This window comes from Pezoporus flaviventris, unplaced genomic scaffold (assembly GCF_033815535.1).
Source record: "Pezoporus flaviventris isolate CSIRO_AGI_PZ_B2104156 unplaced genomic scaffold, CSIRO_AGI_Pfla_v1 ptg000031l, whole genome shotgun sequence".
NCBI lineage: Eukaryota > Metazoa > Chordata > Aves > Psittaciformes > Psittacidae > Pezoporus > Pezoporus flaviventris.
Genome location: NW_026892579.1, coordinates 25317361 through 25340024, shown reverse-complemented (window position 1 = coordinate 25340024; position 22664 = coordinate 25317361). Strand labels below are relative to the sequence as shown.

The following is a 22664-nucleotide window of genomic DNA, read 5'->3' as shown; positions in this document are numbered from 1 at the left end:
TGCTAAGAACAGAAATTGATGGTGAAAGAATATTCATGTGGGGTTTACTGTTTGCTTTTAATACTAATCTTTTTAATCACAAAAAGTGCTTAGGGAATTGCATTTCCTAAAGCACAGTTGGCATCAAGTGTTTCTGTGCTAACCGTTAGAGCCCTTTTCATAGTTATCACATTGCTTCCAACAGTACTTACCTGTGGTAGGCTTTGCAGCCATTTACTTTCCTCTGGTTGGTCTGTGGTTGTATCTTGCATATGACTTCAGCTGTCAGTGAATGTCCACATGGGCATGGGTTTTGATTATTTTTGCACATGGCATGCGTTTTGGGCAGCAGACTCGGGTTCACTGTCTTCTTGAAAAATATTAGATAGATATGAAAGATATATATATGTTAAGAAGTAACATACCTATTTCTTAAATACAGTATAGAATGGATAGATGTGAAAATACCCGTTTCCAAAAGATTTAATCAGAAACTTTTAAAGCACCTTCTGAAAATGGCAATGAGGTGGCACCCCTGTCCAGAGGCAGTAGTTAGTTACCCTAACTAGGTTTTATCTGTGCTTACACAAAGTCCTGCTAGTCTTTAGTCTATTAAAATATTAGATCATTATGTAAGAAGCCACCTCTCCCTTCCTATATCTCATATTTATTTGAGGTCATTTGAACTGTTAGGGCCAAAAATGCCAAGACTGAAATGTCTGGTATTTTGGTTGCAGGGTATTTTCAAGAAAAGGGCCTTGTCTCTGGAATTTGCTTCCAAGTGTGGGAGCCTAAATTTAGTACAAATCCTGATGCTTTCTTCAGGTCTTCCAAAGTAGTGGATCAGAAACTGCGGTGATAGGTTCTTTCTTTTAATGATTCCGATTGAAAGACTGAAATTTTGCACTTTGTTTATTTCCAGGAACTTGAAAACATGCTGCATTTTGTAAATTAAAAAGAAGGGTAATACAGGGATTACTGTTGAAGCAACAAATTGGAGCTGTGCATACCGTGTAAATACCAATCATTTCATAACTAAGGAGAAAACTGTGCCCTCCTACCATAAAAAATGATAGGCCAATGCTTCTTTAAAAGAATTAACATGCATGAATGTCTTTTTCTGCACTTATGGGCTTATTTCTACATGACAATTTATGAGAAATATGCCATGACCTTTTTATAAAATTTTAAATTCAGGCATTAATGGATTTTAATTGCTGTATTAGGCTTGAATCACACTATAATTTAACATGCAATTTACATATGGAAAGAACTGGGGAAGAAAAAGTAATGAGAGAGAGGTGGCAGAGGTGAAGAGTATCTACAGAAATATATAATACTTACAATTGAAAGCAGGGTGTGAGGGAACAGAGAGCTGTAAAACTGTTTTAGTTACGCTACTGACTGTGGCAAATCTGAATTCTTTGATCTGTAGAGTGTTCCCCTCACAGTAGAGCACTAAGTGTGGCAGCTTCGTACCAGTTGAATTTGTAAGACAGTGCTGGATAAAGCACATTGTTTCTTTTCCTTTTTTCCTCAGCAGTGTTGATCTTGCCATAAGGCACTTGCAGATAAAGGGAATGAGCTCTTGGGGGGTATGTACTTTAAGGGCACTGGTCCACAAGAAGAGTATGCAGCAGACCAGCAGTGTTTGTGTGGATCCCCTGTGTACCTCACAGTTCAGGATGAAACTTGAGGTAGGCAATAAGTAAATCACAGAAGCACTGGAAGAACAAATAGTAAAGGCAGTTTACTCTTACTCTCCTTACGTAAAAAGCTTTCCTTAATTTGAAAGACATGTATTTCAGTTCAGATTAGCCTTATTTTTTCCTGCTGCCTTTGTTTTAAAGGAGAAATCTGTCCAGCCAAGATGATTATTTAAAAAAAAAATAAAAATCCAACTAAACCTCAAAAATTGGCAGTTCATCTTCACAGCACTCTTCTCCAGCTCTCAGCCTCATCTCACTTCCACCACATTAGGATCAGCCTGTCTGATCAGCAAGGCTGGTGGTTGGCCCCTGTGGCTGTGGGATCTCCAGCAAACAGAGCAAGGAAGGAGCAAGAATGTGCTCCTGGGAGGGGGGTGGGGGTCATAGCCTGCTGTTAGCTTAAGCCAACCCTGAAACTGCACCTTCCATGTAATGTTTTAACCTGCCCTGTGGAAAACAGTTCTGTTGTTCTGATCAAAACAATGGCATCTGCAATACCTAAGCAATTTCAATTTTGCTGTATATTCCTATATGAAACTCATTAATTTTTTTTAATACAGTGTTGAAGCCAAAACTATTTTCTATTTTTCTTTGTGGATAAGATAGCAAAACTTCATAAACTTACTGTCGTAGGTACCACAATTGATATATGAAGCTATTGTGCTATTAGATTCCTAGATTCAGCACAAGCAATTTACCTGGATGCTTCCCCATGGTCCTTGTTCAAAAAATTGAACACAAATTCTGCCATGGGCTGTTCAATTTACCGGTATGTTAGCTGAAGAGAGCCTTCAGGGATGCCGGACTGTGGGGAACTTTCATAAGAGTTTACACATCATCTACTCCCTGGCAAACATGCTGACTCTTTAAGTCTTTGTAATCTTGTCTTGTCTTTTTCTTGGCCGTCCTTTTTTTTTTTTTGAAGATAAAAGTCACCAAAAAGCAAGTGCAAGATAGTGCTTGAAGTCAGTGAGGATGCAGATCTAAGTCTCTAACAAGACTTGTGTTTGTTTGATAGTCTTAGAAGAAAAATACAGTTGCAAAATTATTGCAGTGGAATTTTCTTACAAATCCAGAATAGATGTGTATATACAGCAGTGCTATATGTGACCATATCGAATTCATTGAAATGTATATAATGCATGCAGCTGAGGATCGACTGTAGCCCCCATATGTTGTAGTATAAAATTAGATATTGAAAGATCATTTATCAGTTTTGCTGATTGGGCTGAGAGGATTCAAGTGTCCTTGTAAAATGCATATAATTTCTCCAGCTGAAGCCATGGTGCCGTGTGCTTCAGAAGTCATTTATCAGCAGAGTGCAAAAAAACCCCAACAACCTGTAATAAATCAGATTTTCATTTTTTTTTCCTGACTTTTGTGATTTAACACTTTGTGAAATGCAGTTTGCACTACCAGTGCTGTCAGGCGTTCCTCCTCTTAACTCAAGTTGTACCTACAAACAGATGTTTTGTACTGATGCATCTGCATCTACGCAGAGGCTTTGCTGTTCAAAGATACTCCCTTCCCCCACCTTGCCTCTGAGTTTTTAGTTTTTCTATCTAAAAATAGTTCATGGGCTCTCTCACAGTGAAACAGCCTGGTGCTTTTTTCAATACACTGATTTTCATTTACTTTCAGTTGGTGGTAAAAAATTTTTGGCCTCTAGCATTTCTCCGTGGTTAGCTCTTTGCAGTTTTTATCATCGTGCCATGAAATGTTTTATATTTATGGAGATAAATTGCCAAGTCTGAAAAAATACCTTTTTAATTTTGCATAGATAGCACGGTCCATGCCCTGGGTTTTTCACTTGAAGGTCTGGGTATCAACTTGATTTCAGTCGTAAGTGTACAGGGTTTGCTGATTGCAGCCTTGTCTCAAGTGAATATTTGTCATGTCACAAACTTTTTACAAAACTTGGAATTATTTAGTAAGCTTCAACATGAAGAAGAACAATCTGTAATCTATAGAAACTGTGTCCTGATGTATATATATTGATGTTTTAACAGAACCATGTGCAAGCGATCATGTTATTTTTTTATTTAGTCTATGTGATTAGTTGCAGAATCTCAGAATTCTGTTAAAAAAGAAATTAATCCTAAAAATACCCTGGCATTGAGCATGACAATACAGGCATTGGTTAACTTGTTGATAGTTCCTAATATGGCATTAGGGTTTTAAGTGTCATATGAAAATGCATGTATTTCTTTTTTTGGGGATTTGACTGTTGATTATTGATACACCCATATTGGCAATGATAATGTTGAAGACCTTGATAAACTTTGATTTATGTCTTTTACTCAGTTTTCTCTTTAAACTCTGCTGAGAGTTTAGTAAGAAATGCTATGTTCATAATGTATGCTGAGCAGTGTTGGTTACTCAAATACTGTCGAATGCATATCCCGTAAAATAGCAATGGCTGTCTTATGGCTAAGGAAAGTGAGTTTTGCTTTGGACCACTCTTGAGGAGTAATCGCAGATAGCATCATCAAGGTGCTCTGACCTTATTTTTCTAGCTGCTCTTAAGTGAGCAGTTCAGAATGTTAGATGACTGCCAGTTTAAATTCATCTATGAAGCTAAACAACAAAGACAATAATATTCACCAGGAGTGCGTACAATAACAGGAACGGTCTGCCAAGACTTGGGGGGAAGAAGTGGACTTCCAGGTCCAATTCTTGCACTCAGGACCTTCCATGCTTGTTATGCTTACTTTGGAGTACAGTACATACAATTGCGCATTAAATTATTGCTGTTGCTCAGGATTGATATTTAGCAGCTGACTTGTACAGAGTTATTAGATAATGCTCACTCATTTTATACATAAAAGTATCATTTGGAAACAAGTTTTGGGAGAGGATTCTTCCAGGCCAGGAGGTTGTTTGGGTTTTTTGGTTTTGATTTGTTTTTTGTTGTTTGTTTTGTTTGTTGGGTTTGTTGTTTTTTTTTTTTTTTTTGGGGGGGGGGGGTAGAAGGTTGGTTTGTTTGGTTGTTTTTTGGTTTTTTTTTGTTTTTTTTTGTGGGGCTTTTTGTTTTTGTTGGTTGGTTTTTTTTAAGTCACCAAGAGTTGAGAAAGCTTAACATAGGATGTTTCATTCCTATGTGAACTGATAAAGACTGTAACTCAGAAGAAAAATTATAGAGACAGAGACAGTGGAAGAAACACAGCCAAACATAGAAAGTAAGTGCTAGCTGTGGTTGAGGAAAGACACTGTATATGATGGCTTGAACGTTTGAAACTGTTAGATGTAAAAAATGTCACTGGATATCTGTGTTTACTCAAAAAGGAGCACAGACTTTGAATTTATTTCCTATTTTTTATAGGAAAGTTACTTTTCTTTCTACAGGACTTTCTTTAAATTTAGAAAGTGTTAAATGATTGTGTTACTGTTACTATGTGGAGACAGATATGCTATGCTACCAGGAAATTACATAAGCTTAAGATTTGTTTGTTGTGAAAGTGTTAGGAGCACTAAAAAAGCGCTTTGTGATTCAAGGTAGCTGATATGATTTCATGGAAAGGAAAGTCATGATTCATTAACTGATTAGAGTTCTTGAAAGGCTGAAGAGTTATAATACAGCCTTGCTTCCTTGCTCTCCTGAAGGATCAGTTAGCACATCTAATAGGAACCCATGCTATGGCTAAGATTAAACTTTTAACAGTATGTTTTTTTTTATCACTGTTAAATGTCATCTCTTTAAGGAGCTTACGTTGAATTGATTTTGCTCTCATAAACAAGTGAATGTGTACTTCTATCCAGCTGACTCTAGGCGGCCCTGCCTGAGAAGGGGGAGTTAGACCAGATGACCCCCAGAGGTCCTTTCCAACCTCAACCATTCTGGGATTCTATTGTAGAATATCCTGTTAACATATTTTCTTCCTTTAAAATACAGATTCCCATAGTCTAGGTACTTAGTTACGTTGTCAACCAAGTAATTTATAGGGTAAAAGCAAATTTCTCAAAATGTTGATTTTGTCATAGAACAGTGAGAGAACAAAGCGTTTCCTTTTTGAAACTTCCAAAATATTCCTTGCATCTCATTGCATCCTGAAAGATCACAATTTTACAAAATTTTTGTGATATTAGTGGTATTTTCTTTACTGTCGTAACTCTTCCACATTTGTCTACTAGCCTGAGGTTCGTAGTAGGTAATATGCTGTTCTTAGAATTTTCATCAGCAGTAGAGGTTTCAGTCTTGGCCTTATTGTTGAAAAATAAGGTCGTTGTTCATTCTAGTTCTGTCACGTACACATAAAATTGCACAGATGATTCAACCTCAAGTTATAATCGAAGCATTGTTTTAATGCAAAGTTTTCATACCATGGAGCCTTTGCTGTTTTGAGAAAAGTTTGTAAATTCCCAGTATATCAAGTTCCCTTTTTTGGATATAAGGCATCTGGCCTGCTTCCCTAGACTGAGACCATCTCCCGGTAATATCCAGTGTTCTTTCAAGTGGTGTTTGATGGGTTCTTTTGATGTGAAGCTTAGGGAAAATCTGAATAAATGTTCATTGACTTATCCAAAGGTACCATTGCTTGAAACCTCTTTTCAGCACCTCTGTTTTGGGCCTAATGCAGGATGATATCTCTCTTTACAGTTTCTTTTGGTCTGTGTCCTAGCCCTTTAAAGGGAATACCTGGCCATTACCCAGCAGTGTCTGATAGTGACAGGGTTAGGAAGTCACAGGTTCTTGGCCCATCTTTTTAAACATAGTTATGACTCAGCAGATACTAATGCAGTGTTGATATTTTTAAGCTTGATACATTTTAACCCTATTTAATCTCTAACATAAAAAAAATCTCAGAATTACAGAAAGTGTGAGAGGTGCAGGCTAAACTGTATGTACTTTTTTTTTTTTAACTTGACTTTAATTAGATAACTCAGAAATGAGTCCTGAGATTTCAGAAGTGATAATTTCCTGTTTCTGAAAGTGCTATTAAGTCTTCCAATGTAATGCAAATGATTTTTTTTATATAATTTATTTTCCATATTCATTCACTTAGAATCCACAAATGTTAACATTTTTTACAAAATGTAAAGAGTGCATTATTTACCTAATTATCCTTCAAATTAGAAGCAGAACATCAGGCTTAAATATTCATAGACTAGTCATTCCGCATGTAGTGCGTGTTAAAGCAAAAGCATGTTCTCTCTCTGTAGTTTCAGTCTTGCAGCTGACAGAGCTACTTATTTCAGGTCAGACCCTGGTATCTGGTATCCTTAACCTTCTTTCCTACTCCAGTCTCTTCAGTTGGTAATTTAATCTTCACCACTTACACCTTCTTTTTTGGGGGGAGATCAGCTGGAACCAAGATGGGTAGATGTATCCATCTATAACAGTGTTGTAAGCTGGCTGTGAAAACCTTCAAGAACAGATGGATACTTAGGTTTCTTCTAAGTATAGGCCAAGAGAAAAGAAATGTCATTCCTGATTGTCTCCCTCCGTTCCAAAGTATGGAGTGCATTGCCTGTCTTCAGACCGAATGGTCTCCAGTAGACAGCTCCTCTGTTGTAGTCTGCTTTTCTTTTTTTTCTTTTCCAGACAACAGCAGCCACTGAGCTCTACAAATAATTAATTCTGTAGCATAGATCTCGCTTCAGGGTAGGAAGCTTGTAAAAAAGCATGCAGAGCAGTTTTTGCTGCCAGTTGACTTTCAGGGGCTATGGTAATTATTTTTTTCTCTAACATCTTCAGAGGGTTCCTTGATCAGCCGAATGACTCCATTCCACTGCAGATAATCAAGTAAGAATTTAATATCTCAATGACTTCAGAGACTGCCAGACTACTAACTAGACCTGTTGTCTTTGTTCCATTTCTGGCAGCAAACTAGAAGGACTGCATGAGTTATAGAGCTGCTCATAAAATGTCTAAATAAAGACACAGTTAGATGTTAAAAGAAGTATGTAAAATTCCTTTAAAAGTATTTAAGTTCACATCCTCTTTCTTTGATGATTGCCATACTTGAAAAAAAGTGCCACAAAAAGAGTTGGATTTTAGGACATTTAGCACAGCAAAATGGCCTTGAGAGATTATGTAAAAATACCAAAATTCTTGAATGACTTGAAGAAAACTTAAATCTCTGCCATTCTTTTAAGCACAGCTTAGCTTGACATTTTGAACAAAAACCGTATCTTAGGAGACAATCACAAACCCACTGAAAAAATGGGCAGATCATCACACTTCTTCCTGTTCTGCAGTTAATCTCCAAAAATAAAGTTTGTTGAATTTTTGTAAATACCTTGCGAGAAAGGTATTCAGACCCTGAAGAAGTTTTTTTGTAGAGGCAATCAATTTACTGATGTGGCTCTGAGTAAGGAAAAGCACTGAAGATTTCTGGGATGTTCATACTGGAGAACAAGACCATGTTTGCATGTGTGCAGGGGTGTCGCATTCCCTACAGTGAATCACAGAGTAGAAACCTGTTAGAAAAATGGGGATGAGGAATGTGCACGTCTGTGATATTCTACATTTAGCTTCTGAAAGAAAAGGAGGGAGGTAGACATCTGGGAAGAGCAAGCTTCATGGCAGGAGATGATGACTGTTCAGAAGAGATGTTTTTCTTTTGAGTTATTTTTATATTTTCAGTGTTGTTACGATGCTTGTACTGGGAAGTGCTCTTCCTGGCATTTTTTAAGTTTTGATACATAAGCAGATCTAGCATCCAGGTTATGTGGAGAAATGCTCAATGAAAGGGCACTTGGTATGAGAAACATCACTGTACTCACAAGACTCTTAAACCAGTAGTCTGAATGGGACTTCCTGTTGTAACATCCATGTGAGGACAGGGAGATGGAACTGAAGGTGTCAATTACTGATGTGTCAGTATCTGCCATAGAGGGGTTACCTGAAAATATACATGGGAAGCTACGGAAAATATATATGAGAGGAATCAGATTTAAAAAAAAACACAACACAACACTTGAGCAACAAAGGCTGGGTTTGGTCACTTTCTGCCAGTAGTGTTAGAAAATCTCGGCATGTTTCTCAATTAGTGATGCCAACACATGGAAAACCAATCTGGTGTGTGCAGCATGAGGCAGAGAGACACCAGAAAGTGTCATGCAATTGCATGATTAGGAGGAAGCAGATGCAGAGAAAATGTTTTCCCCTTTTGTGAAAGAACTAGAGTTCCAATTTTTTCTTACCTGTGTTCCCCTGTGTTCCCTATCTCTCAGACACAGAGCTCAGTATGTTTGCTTTTGCTCTGGTCATCTCATAAGGAAAAGAAACAGTCTGAATGCAAGACCTGTATTTAGTGTGAGACCTGAGTGAATCAAACAGGTTGACTTCAGTCTTTCTGAATCACAGGTGACCATGCATTAGATGTTGAGCTCAAAAGTGCCTGTATATTGCAAAAGCCACCCAAATTTTTCTAGTACACTATGCGTTTCCTTTACTTGCTTAACACATAGAAAAAGCAGCTTAATGTAGTATACCCGTTGTCTGGATACACTCTGTTGCATTGTATTTTCTTGAGTATGTGCCAGTGCAGCTCCTGGGGGGTCCTCTGGAGTATGAGATTACTTTGAGTAAAATTTTAGCTTGCTGAAGTAGTCACACTCTGGCTTTCTCCTCTTTCCTGACCCATCTGACTTCACATTGTTCTTTGATGGTATGACTATCATTCTTTTCCACCCTGTGTGCCTCTACATGGAAAGATGCTTACTACTGATTAGAGCAGCTTAATTTACTGTGCAGCATTCAGGGTAAGGTGTGATATTTTGGAAAGGGAAACATGATGTTTGAATGTAGTATTTTATAATGTGATACTCTTGCTAGTTTCTGAACCCCTTTTGTAAATTTTTTTAAGTTTTTTTTTTATTTTAAAATATGTTTGTTATATAAAGGGGAGAGAGCGTGAATGGCTGTGTGCAAATCACGTGTTCTTGCTTTTGGTAGCCTTTGGTCTTTGGTCTAGACTAGGTTTATTTTTCTTTTCCACATACAAGGAAAGTTCACTGATCACTCTGAGACCTATTTGATTCATTGAAAAAAAAAAAAACCCAGGCTAGTAAGGCAAGTGTATAACTGTCTCAGAAGTGCTCAAGGCTGCCTTCCACATGATAAGACTCCAAAAGCCTGAATGTTGACCTGAATTGTCTCAAAACTTTGTCAAACTGAAGAATTCTTCTTAGGAAAATGAGGATAAAAGTTGTTGCTTTTCCAATGTCCATTACTATTACATTATTACTTTTAAGTCTGTTGTCCTTATTGCTGCTGGCTGATTTTTTTTCCCAGGAAGATTAAAATGCACAGAAATCAGCCAGACATGGAAAGGACATAGTTTTGCTAGCTTAAAAAGCTTTAAAATTAATGGAAGAGTTCATTAGGGACAGGAGTTCACCAATAATTTTTGTAGATGGGGATAGACAATATTCCTAGAACCCCTAGGGGAAAAATACTATGTACAAGCATAACAGTTTTGGTATTTCTATTTCTCTTTCAAACCAATCTATTTAAAAATGCCCTTTATAATTTTGATAGCAATAACATTACCTTTCACACAAAACAAAATAATTCTAAACCACCTGTATATTAAAAGCGACAGCTAATTTGTACCTGTTCAACAAATGAAAGCAGAGATGTGCTGAAGTATATGAAATATTGGGTAAATCCCTTTTCTCAGTGTTGAAATAATGTGCAGCTTTGCTGTCAGTGGTACATTTTCTGAGTGGGTTAAGCTCCCCCTAAGTAATTAATAACTCTTAAGCTGTCTGAATAGTTTCCCTCAAGTTGCATCATATAATGTGTCATATGAAAACAACTTGAGGCCTAATGTAACATGAAACTGTATGGTGCATCTTAATGTGATTTGAGGAAGATGGATGGGAAGGAAATTATTTCTTATTTTGAGTAACAGCTGTTATTTTATTTGAAAAGAATTTAAAATACCCATTCTAGGCAAAGATTGGTAAATTGTTATAGATAGTTATTTCCTCTTCTCCCCCTGTACTAGTCAAGTTAGGCAAAAAAAAAAACAACAAAAAACCCCAAACATTAAAGTATCGTAATTTAATGTAGAAATACTGAGAATAATGTGGAGAGTTTTTTTGTATTTGCTGACCTGAGCTTTACTTTTTTTTTCATAATGGATCTCCATTTAAATCCCTTAGCAAACACAGACACTGAAATCTTAACCTTTTTGTGTCAATGTAGTCCTTAAGTACCCACTGTAGGAAAGTTGTTTAAACTAACTTCTTGAGCTCTGGTCACCAAATTATTGTAACATTGTCATGTTACAAGTGACATATACCAGGTAATGGTATATGTCAGCTGGAAAAGATATGTCTTGCCATAAACTCTAAACATCTCTCACTTCGCTCTCAGGAAATGTAAGTTGGCTCATCTTTCTCTTCTTGGAAGGTATTCAGCAAGCTGAAGGCTCCATTGATACTTGTAAATACGGAAGTTTATCATATACTGTAGTGTATTCTCATTTGATATGGAACAATTAGAGTTCATAAGATTTAAAAATAGCTGCTGCTTTTCCATTAGTGCTTTTTTTAAAAATAAAACCAAAAGGTAAATAAAGGATTGCCTTACTAAATTTGATATGGGTAACTTGATGCTGCTTTACAAAGATAGAACTAAACCTGTTTATAGCACACTGAATACAGTCAATTCATTCATAATCACTTGTTTTAGCACTAGGAGAACCAGCTAGTATCTGCATTTCAGAAATTTTCATAACTTTTGAGGAAACAAATGAATAAGCAAGTATTTTGCCAAAAATCAGTCTATACTTGATGATTACAAACAGTGGGAGATATGAACGGAACCATTTGTGAAGTTCATGCAAAATTCCTGTAACTGCTCTTCTAGTAACCTCGTAATACACAGCCTATGGTGTGTCTGGGCCACAGAACCTGTTCTTAGGAAAAAATGATGTCTATGTTTAATGAAGTAAAAGAGAAAGAGGAAAATATAACAAAGCCTTTGCAACTCTGAGCATACTTATGCTTTGATAGAGTCGCACATAGTTGTAGCAGGAATATAAGTGCATATCAACATTCTGGATGCATCTGCCTGATGGTGTGTAACATTAAGAGATACCTGAATGTCTAGATTTGTAACACATATGTATGATCTAAAACCTTGTATTGTTAAGGATTTTCCTGCTTGTTGTCATTGGTCTCCTCAATCTGCTAGCTTGTAAGCATATTGTAATTCATTTATTTTACAGTCCCTCTGTAATTTACAGTACACGTCAATCCAGCAGGCTAGGGTGGTGTAAATTCAAGCCTGTGTGTTCAGTCATGTGCTTCAATTCCTGCTATTGTTTTCAGCAGTTTCCACCAAGGGTGTGATTCACTTCTGTGCACTTCAGTGTGAACACTGCTCTCTGTTCATCCACTTTAATTTTTTATTCTATACTACTGGAAACAGAGGGAGAAAATCAAACTAAATTCCACCTAAAGTATAATTTAGCCAGACTTTGTGCACCTGATTCTCAGGGTATGAGTCAAATGGCCCACTCTCAAGCACCACCTAATTCCTCATGGCACCTAAAATGAATAATTTTGGACAACAGATTTCCTCTGGCGTCTGGGCATTAGTTCCAGGGAAGCTTGGAAGCACCATGGCATAAGGAGCCAGGCATGTAACTCCCACCTAAGTTTCATTGTAACTCAAAGATGTAGAGGTGTGCCTGAAGCTGCCTATGTTCCCAGAGGTGCCTAAGCCATTGACTGTGCTTAAATCGCATTTAATAAGCTTGGACAGCATTGAATTCAATGCAAACACAGCAGTCATGAGCATTTCCAGTGTGGAGGAGGGAGAAAGGACCTTTTCAATAGCCTTAAAAAGGTTAGACCAGTCATCCAGGACAGATGTCTGGTTTGGATTGTCCTAAGCTAAGGAAGCTCAACACGAATGGGAGAAGACTGATGTCCCACTGCTGAGGGTATTTCCAGGAAGAGAAAAATCTCAGACTGATGTTTTTACTCACAGGTCTAATTATGTCTTTTGGTTCAAGCACTTCTGTCCAAAATCACAAGCATGCACTGGTTCAGAGATCAGATGCCACGGATACCCTTGATTTGCTTGTCTGTTCTAACTTGTAAGTTCTTGCTTGTCATCTTTATAGATTAATTTTCACCCTTACTAATTGCTATTCATATTTCTGTAATGTTAGGGCTTTCTTGAGACCTCTCATCTCTCTTACAGCTTTCTGGCTGATACCATGATGTACTACCCTGAGTTAATGTTCTCTATATTTGTGCTTTACGTCTGTAGACTTTGAGGTTAACTAGGTACAAGTTTCCTTCATCCTTATTCTCTCTCCTTTTTGTATTGTTTTTTATTTTCCCTGTGCCGTGGACAGGGTAAATATTCTGTGTAATGAAAGTACTTGTTGAGCTTGTGAGGAAGTATCTGTTGAGCTGTGGACATGTGGAACAACTTACTTTTGTACTTCTCATTACCATTTAATGCAAATTCTTTACTCTTTTTACCCTGCATATGTTGTCTTTTTAGTTTTCTCATTTATTTTCAAATGTTGGTAGATGTGATCAGTAGAAACAGTATATATTAAGTATTTGAAGAACTGAACTTCAGATTCAGTATTCTGCAAAATTTTGTTTTGGCTTTTCTCGTGTTCCAACATGAGCTTTAATGTTCACATTCTGTTCTGGCTTCCCCTTTCCCCTGGCCCCAAATGTTCTTATATATTTATTAACATACATACATACTTTGCCTGCTTCAGAGGAGTTTTTGATTGATGTTTGTGGACTAGAAGATACCATGGTAGGTAATACTGAAATTTTAGTGTGGTATCTTACTGATCATCTGTACAATTCAGTGCTAGATGGATGCTTTTTATTCTATAACATTCACTTGAAGCCATTCAGGAGCAAGAGCATAGAGGAAATTGTGTATAATAATAGATGGTATGATAGTTTTCAGACCATCTCATCCTTTCACTTTTTTCCTTTTAGCACTCACCGTATGACTGGAAGGGTTGTATGTTAAGTGTATACTTTAAAGAATCTTTTAATGACTTTTCGGTCACCAAGGAATGTTTGTATACTTAATGAGAACTCCTCTTAGAATAAAGATGTTTCTGTTATGTCTTTAGTATACGGTAATTGTATACCAAATTTGTGCTGTTTGTTGGCCAGACACTGGAACAAGTTTTCCAGAGGATTGTGGAATAATCTCCATTCTTGGAGACTTTTAAAACTCAGCTGGACAAGATTTATAGTAACCTGATACGATTTTCAGGTTGCTCCTGCTTTGAGCAGGGTGTGAGATCCATTGACCTCCAGAGGTACCTTCCTACCTGAGTTATTTTGTGAATCTAACTGAATTCATCCTTGGTCCTATTTTACTTAAATCTTACCTCTTTAGCTAACTTTGCTGAAATCAATGTAATGGCCTTAGGAATTTATTTGACCTTGTCTGCTTTTCTTATTTCTCTTAATACAGTTTTCTCTATCAGCTTGAATGTAGGGGAAGAACTAGTGTAGCCTAGAGTAAACTCCTGCCAATTTCCACAATGCTGTCCCGTACCCATATACCTCTTGTCCTGTTTCCCAAATTCTTTGATAAACAGTTAAGGAAGATAATTTATTATCACATGCGTTCACAGGCATTTTTATTTTTTTGAGAAAATTCTGAAAGAAATACTGAGCATTTTAGATAAATCCTGTCGTTCATTTAGATAGCTCTTAAAGTGTCAGGGAAGCTTACAGAAATAAAACCATATTTACTAGAATACCTACCGTGTACAAAAAATACTTCTGTTTGTTTTGCTGACTTATCACACCAATCATGGCTTCCTGTCATTTCATTTGATGAAGTCTTCTGGTCATTTTCCTTCCACATTTTTTTGCCCTTTGCCCATTAGTGTAAACTCCATTTCTCCAAATATGGGACATAGCTGGGAAAGTTAATTGATTTTGGAGAGCTAATCAAGTGCTCCCAAAGCCAAGGGAGGGATACACTGTCTAGGTTACAGCTGTAAACATGAGATACCCTTTCTTTAACTTGTCTGAGATGCTGTAAACCACAGGGCTGATCCCATGTCCAGATAATTTACTTTTCTGCAGAAATGCACTCATATATTACTGATGCCTAATGAAAGTATTTTCTTTATAGATCATAAAACATATTCTTCATGCTGTAATTAAAATACAGAGTAATATGAAATCTAGATCAAAGTTTTGCAAAGCCTACTCACTTTTGCCTTGTCTTTTGACATTGAAACATATATAGCTGTACACAGAGCATATTGGTCCACTAACAATGTGGGAGAGCAGCCAATTTGTTCCTGGGATATAACGGGAATCGGCTGTGGGAAATAAGCCAAAGAAGTGTGATTCCCACATAAGGGACTTAAGTAGGTGTTAGTCTACAAAGAAGCTCTTTGGCAGGATTTAGAATAGTCTTCTCTACAGAGAAGGCATTTTTCCTGAGATCCTCCATAAATAAAAGTGCACCAATTTTCAGGAGGGTTATGGAATTATTGTCTTGTCAACTGGTGCTTCCCTCTTTTTCTTCTTTTCTTTCACTTTTTTTTTCTCTTTTTTTTTTTTTTTTTTTTTTTTTAGTAAAGGCTTTATAGCACATTACTGTGTCCCACTCTAGCTTTTTAGAACCAAGCCGTTTACTTCACATGATCATGGGAAGGAAAATGGAAGGTGCTTTTCGTCTGCATGAGGCCCTCAGATTTCCTCTGCTCTGATCCAGGGAATGAATACCTTTTGCAATGTGGCTAGTTGGGCACTCCTGACAGTTTTCAGTAAACAGCAACGTTAATGCTTTAGCTACTCATGTGTTGTGTAGTATTTGCATCTGTGGTTTTCATTTATCTCCCCTCTGTCTTAGAAAAGAAATAATGTGTAATGCAGGAGCTTCAAAAGAAAAAAGTTGCTTGAACCATCCTAATTTTTTTAGTACAGAATTAATGTATATTTAATGATTTCCAAAGTCTGTAGAGTTGAGTTACAGACTAATTTCACTTCTGAAATACAAACTCTTCAAATATCTTGTAGAAGTGGTGTTGTACTTCATTCTGTGACACGGACAGGTAGCAAGTCAGACTTGTTTTAGAGGCACTGACATATTTTAGGTAAGAAAGGAATAATGGAATCCAACAAGAACAAGTAATTCATTCAGAAATGCATTCCTTATATCTGGCCAAGTCTGCTCAAGTCCAGCTGTCCTGATACTCAAGATGTCGGAATGGAGGTCGCTGAATCAAACCTGCTGCTCAAAGCAGCACCAACTTGAAAGTTAGATCAGGTTATTAGTAGCGTGCTCCAGCTGTATTTTGAAAGTCTCCAAGGATAGGGATTATTCTACAAATCCTCTGGGAAACTTCTTCCAGTATCCCAAGAAATAAATTGGGAAAAGCAGTATTTTAAAATATGTTTGTGTGTGGCATTCACTTTTCAGCAGTTCTTTTAAAATGCCTATTTATAGTAATCACAGATGTTAGAAAAGTTAAACAAAAAATTCATCAGCGAAATCTTCAGCCATTTATTCTTATAGACAGACTGAATTGTACTTCTGAGAAGAGATGCTTCTGAATGCTGAAGCCCCTCAATTTTTATGAATGTGAATGAACATTTGGCTCCTTGTTTTCACCAGGTATTATTTCTGCATATTCATTTTAAGCAGCATTTGGGTGTAGAAGAATAACAAGAAAACTTTTTTTCCCTCCCTCCTCTTGTAGGCAAGTATTTCCAAATGGGCTTCCTGAAGAATACTCTCTAGTTGCTACGTTCCGTGTACGGCGAAATACCAAGAAGGAGCGTTGGTATATATGGCAAGTTTTAAATCAGTATGACACACCTGAGGTTAGAGTCATCTTTGATTTATTTTTTTCATTAAGTTTCTTTTTTGTTCCCATGTAAAATGGCAGTTATAACTTAGAAACTTGGATGTTTCACCACTGGGTTTAGCTACAGTTTATATAGAATAGTCAGACTGCTCTGAAATAATTGATCATTTATCATAGGAATGGCAAATACGCAACAAAATGAATCAAGACTGCAAACTAAGGATAATAGGCATCCTATGATTTGTAGCTGATGTGTATTTACAAAGCTAAATATTAGAAAGCTTCAAAACATAGTTCTTGCCCAGTCTATATAGTTGAAAGCATTTTTATTATACAAAGTTTATATATGTGTTTGACTCTTATATTTGTAACTTTTAAATGACCACTTCTTTTCTTTTCTTTTCAGATCTCTGTCCTTCTGGATGGTATAAAAAAGGTTGTGGAGTATATGACCAAATCTGCTCAGGGAAATATACTGCACTACACTTTTAAGAGTCGAGAAATTTATCCATTGTTTGATCGGCAGTGGCATAAGCTTGGTATTAACGTCCAGTCAGGGATCATTTCCCTCTATTTGGATTGTAATTTAATTGAGAGAAAACAGACTGATGAAAAATTCAACATTGACCTGCAGGGAAGGACTCTGATTGCTTCTCGTGCTGCAGATGATAAGCCTGTAGATGTGAGTAGTGAAAGGAAAACGAGATAACTTGATACCATGTTTTAGCCATGCTTCTGTTAACACAGTTGTAAAGAATTATGTAGATAAAAGATTCAAAATTCGCTATTAATTTTGAGTGTGTATTCTTGAAGTCCTGAAGTCTTTTTCTTTAAACAATAGTCAGTGTTATAGTATTTGCTAAGGCAAACCTGTTACCGAAGTAACTAAAAAAACTCAGTTCTGGTTTCAGGGGTCTGTGCTTCTGTATTTGCTTTGGAGTAAGAGCCACATAGTTGCTGTAGGCATATTATTACTACATTTAGAGATAATTTTCAGTGGTAATTTTTTTTTTTCAATTATTATGAGATTATTTAGAATTCTGTGTCAGTCATCTGTTAGACTTGCTTTCTCTTTAGTAAAGGGGAGACACAAAAATATTAAGGATTACCTCTCTATCAAGATTGTATCACATTCCAGGGTAATTCAGCTATGCAGGAATAGGGGCACATTGTTCATAGCTGTCAGTCTGTCCTCCTAATGGGAGGGATTCAGGAAGTGGCTGGAGGCATGTTTCTTGCAGCCATTGGTACAAAAATTATCTAAGGCAACCCCATAATATTGTGGGTGGTGGTGTGTCCCAGAGATGTTCTCCTCTGTTTCCTTCTGCAGAGAGCTCACAGCAATTAATTTGAAAGCTCCAGGAATGTCAGTTTAAGTCTGCTAACATCCAGCTACCATGTTGAAAGCATCTGGCTCAGAGTTTATAGTGACCATCTGAAAGTTTCAGCTGTATTACGGACACTGTAGAGTTCCAGATGAAAATGGCACATTGTAAATGCAAGGTAGCATTGTGGGAGAAATAAGTTCTGTGAGGCATGGAACATTTTGCCCTGGACACGGAGCTCTTATTTCATGGGTCCAAGCTTATGCTTTATTTTGTTTTCTAAGATCGAATTCAACTTTATTTGAAATGCATGTACCATCTCCTCCTTTCCAAGTAGCAGGTGGGAGGAGGAGCAGATTTTTTTTATCTTGTGGTGGTTGCATGGCAAAGGCTGGATGATTCTGAGTGGAAGTTGTCCACTGGGATTTCCAAGTTTGCAGGAACACATTATGGGTACAAAGCTGATGAAGGCTCCTGTACTAGGTCATTCTTCTCAAAACCAAGTGCAATGGAGAGAAACAAAGGATGAAAACCAACTACAGAAAGAGGCATAGGAGGCCAAGATTATCTAGTTAAAATTAGATGCCATTCATCTCCACAGTCCACCCCAAATCTCTGAAACAGAAGCTTTATGTATAGAATTTGTGATTTTTGCTTGTCAGGTGATATAGTGATAAGGTCCAGGCAAACGTCTTGTCCAAAGTGATAGAAGATGGACGCGAGATAGAGCTTATCAAACCTTTACTCTACTTCACTAAAGGAGAAAACTACCTTCCTGAGAAGTCTTGTGTAGGATGTCTAGAGGGCTCAAAGGCCCGTGTAGCATAGCAAGAGCAGTACAGAGGGATGCAACTTAATGAAGATAAATTAAATATAAAATGTGATTTACATCAAAGTAACGGACTGCATAATTTGTCCTTAAGTGAGCAGGTGTGTACTTTTAATGGATTTGTCTCTTTTACTTCATTTCAGAAGTTTGCAGTGTTTCAGAGAGAAGGTTTACTATACCAAGATAAGAAAATGCGTACTGTAACTCATGATTTTTACATCTCATATTAATCTGTTTTATATCTCTTAATAGATTGAACTTCACCACTTAACAATCTATTGTAATCCAAAATTTGCAACAGAAGATACGTGTTGTGAAATATCTGCTGATCTGGTAAGTTAAAATGCAAATATTTATACAAAGGAATTGCTTTGTTGTTCCTTATTAAAGTGTTGTATAGACATTTCAATAGAAGTATTAGATTAATTACCTTTTAGAAAAATTAATCCTGTATCTGGAGTAACGGTATATTGTTTCTTGCTGCCTGACTAAATGGCACAGTGGAACTTCAGTAAAAGGCACTAGGTGCTGCTAGTGCTTTTTAATTTAATTTCTTAACATTGATTGATACGTAGCTAGTAACTGAGGAAGTCTCAGAGAATAGGAAACAAATCACTGTGATGACCTGAGGATGGCTTCAAATAACAGAGGCCATTTCAGTAACAGTTGCATCTAGTGAAGCATTACAGATGATAAACAAAGCCCATGAAAGAGTCTCCATGACTGTGGAAAGGAAGAAAAATATGAAGGTGTTGAGGGTGTGTCCCTTATTTCAGTACTCTAATGTGGATAAATGGGTGGTTTGTAATTGGCAAATACTTTCTTCTCTATAACACACATGCTGAGATGTATATATTGTTTAAAAAAAGAAAAACATTGATTTATTTTGAAGGATTCACTTTTCCTTTTTGTTTTGATAGGCAGAATCAGTGTAAATTGGGTGGCACTAGATCTACAGAAATGCTTGAAGTTGCAGATGTAATTGTTCTGCTGAACCAAGTCTATTTAGAGGAAGAAAACCCAAACAAACTAACAAAGACAACTTCCAAAAGAAAATACGGTGAAATAATTGGTCTGCTCATTATGAATAGCCTGTAAGAGCAGGCTCCTCTGAGATAGCAAGCAATACCATCACCACCCAGCCTGCAGTCAGCAAAAAAAACACAAACAGAGCATACAGAAGGACTAATTGATTCCATCTACAAAGAGATGGGAGAAAAAGGGCACCAGCAATGGAGGTAGAAAGCTGCCCAAGAACAGAAAAGCAGAAGGCTTTGTGGGAACTGACAGCTGATAGGTGCTCAGAAGCATGGAGGAGGCTGGATCTAATTTATCAAGAGAAATTTGGCTTGAAAGAATACTTTATTGTTCAAATATATTTCAAAATAGATTCCTTATTCTAAGTGCAAGGTTTCTCTTGAATGTATAACCTTATGGATAGGTGAAATGATGGATTTTGTTCTGTAGGTCCTGCTTTATGCGTCAAAATACAGTTTATTTAGCAGTTATGCCAAAATATCAAAAACTAAAACCAAAGCAAGCCCTTATTATATATGAACACAAAAAGGTTCATAAGTTTTGTTAATAGCATTTAAAATGTTCATTCAACTATGTCGCCAAGAGCACCATTGGCTTCATTTGTATGTCTTCTGTTGAAGATGTAAAAAATGGCAGGCTAATTGTTAATGACTTTCATACTGAAACCACCATTACATTTTCTAATTTATTTTTTCCTTATTTCCTTACCAGTTGTAAGGGCTACATTTTCAGTAATTTAAAGGAAATAATTTATCCTTGAATACAAATTTCTACATTAAGATGTAAATCCTGTTGGAATTTCTTTGACAGAAGGCTCACAGCAGACCTCATTACATCTTGAGCTGCTGAAGTTTATCAGGTTCTGTTGACTTGTCCTGTAGTATAACATCAGGTTGGCTCATCTCTTACGAGTTAAAGACAGGTGCATATTGGCTTCAGGGCTTTTTGTTTGTTTCCAAATTTTTCATGCCTGAAGTATCTCATTATGAAAATATTACAGAATTTTCCCTCACACACACTCTGCCATTTTACATTTTGGGGTAAGAGGTGGAGGATGGGATGAGACTGATATGTACGGTCTGTTTTTTTTTTCTCCATGGGGATATTCTGCTTCACTACTTCTAATTTTGGGAGAATTCATTTTCCCAGAGACTGTCCAAGCTCTTTTGGAAGAAGGAAGTATGATAGTCAGGTTAGTTTTACCTGGCGTTGATTTTACTACAGAAGAATCACCATGTCTGGAATTTATTTTACTACAGCTTTTTCCTCTGTTTGGCAATGGTTGTGGCTTTTCTGTAATATGGTGTGTACAGGAGTATTAAACCAGAAAGTAACTTAAAAATAGAGCTCAGGTGGTATTTCTGTATTAACCAAAGTGCATAAAAAAATCAGAAAAATCTTCTTTTTATTTTAGTGCTCACATGAGGAGAGACTTCTTGCTACGACTTCATCACCAGTGACTGTTCATGCCAGCAAAATATACATGCTTCCAGGGATACAGCAGGAATCGAGAGAGAGATGCCACTGCTTTCCAAATAAAGTAAAAGGAAATGTTTATTTCCAAATAAAGTTTTTCTATTGCTTTTTAGTGCATCATGCTGTTTAATCCTGATAGGTATTAAAAAAAAATGTTTGTTTTGATTTTGTAGCTATGAAAAATACTTTACAGGTTTGTAGGGTTGTAACGTACTTATGCTGTATTTCCCAGATAAGAAACAGTACATTGTAGATTTACGTGTACAAATACACACCCAAAAAAGATCCATGGTAAAAATTAGAATTATATTCAGGCACTATATTTAGTGCAAATGTTTTTACTTGAGAATAAATTATTTCCTACGTAATGCTGTTTTTTTTTTTAAGATCCTTCTCCTGAGCTATATTTATTCTGAGTCATTTGCTTTGTTAGGCTTTTGTGATAAAGAGAAGGAAACCAAACCAAATTTTGGATCTGCTGCTTTGTTGATTTTTTTTTTTAATTTATTTCTTCTCAAATCAGGGAGAAGCAGGATTGCCGGGAGTAGCTGGTTTGCCAGGCAACAAAGGACATAAAGGTGAAAAGGTAAAAAAATATCAGTTGACTCTCTCTTTCAAGTCTTTATCTTTGGCTTATCCTTCTGAAATAGAAAGTATGGATTTTGTTATTCCCTAAAAGAATATCCCTGTACACAGGCTAAATTCTGTATCCATCAATCTCTGGTTTTGCATATGGGCTTTCTGCTGGGCAGCCTACATCTGGTCTCACTTTGGGGTCCCCTCATCGACTCCATGGAACACAGTATACCTGCCTGTGAAGCACACATCTACCCAACCCTGTTAGCACGACCTGTTGTCTTTTCCCATTAGCAAAACCAGAGAAGCTGTGTATGTCATCTGTGATAAGGATTTTCCCATGTTATGTGTGGATGTCCCTGCTGCTGGAGAGAATCCTGTGTGGTGGATTTATCCTTGCAGTCGTTAATAGGAGGATTTGAATTCACTCATCTGACCTCATCACTGTATATTCTTTGATACGACTCTTAACTGAAACTTTCTTAATTATGAAGAGAGAGTGACCTGACTTTTAAACTTAGAGAGGAGAAGTTAAACCAGTGATACCCAGCTCAGGCCACATCAAGGCTGTGCCCCAGCACTGCCAGGTCAGCACCCAACCAGCAGCTTCTACTGGATACTTCCTGGCCTATATACTCCCTGCTTCTCCCCCAGTGCCTGGGAAACTGTGGAGTAGTGCCACCTTCGGGATGAGTTTTTTTTCTCACTCTTGGCAAACTCTCTGAATTGGATTTATTGTATTCATCAACTAAAAGTTCCTAATGATTTTTTTTGCCCCATGTCTGAATACTTCTATCACCATTTTATAACCATGAGAACCGCTTGCCTGTCTGCGTATCTAATTTTTTAAATTTTTAACTGACAAAATTTCTCACAGGGACTGCCTCTGACATTAATCATTCAGATGACAGATCTCATATAAAGGATGAAATCTCTACATCACCTC

The 22664-nt window shown here is 37.0% G+C and overlaps 1 protein-coding gene across 4 annotated transcripts in view; it reads left to right on the top strand.

Moving 5' to 3' along the window:
• The window catches only part of COL19A1 (collagen type XIX alpha 1 chain), a 180486-nt gene that overhangs the window by 16437 nt on the left and 141385 nt on the right, over positions 1 to 22664 (top strand). For all 4 annotated transcript variants that reach the window (XM_061460530.1, XM_061460531.1, XM_061460529.1 and 1 more), the window contains exons 5-9: positions 16367 to 16490; positions 16881 to 17156; positions 18881 to 18961; positions 21081 to 21206; positions 21666 to 21728. In XM_061460530.1, coding sequence (XP_061316514.1) covers positions 16367 to 16490; positions 16881 to 17156; positions 18881 to 18961; positions 21081 to 21206; positions 21666 to 21728 — 670 coding nt within the window. The remainder of the gene's footprint in view (positions 1 to 16366; positions 16491 to 16880; positions 17157 to 18880; positions 18962 to 21080; positions 21207 to 21665; positions 21729 to 22664) is intronic.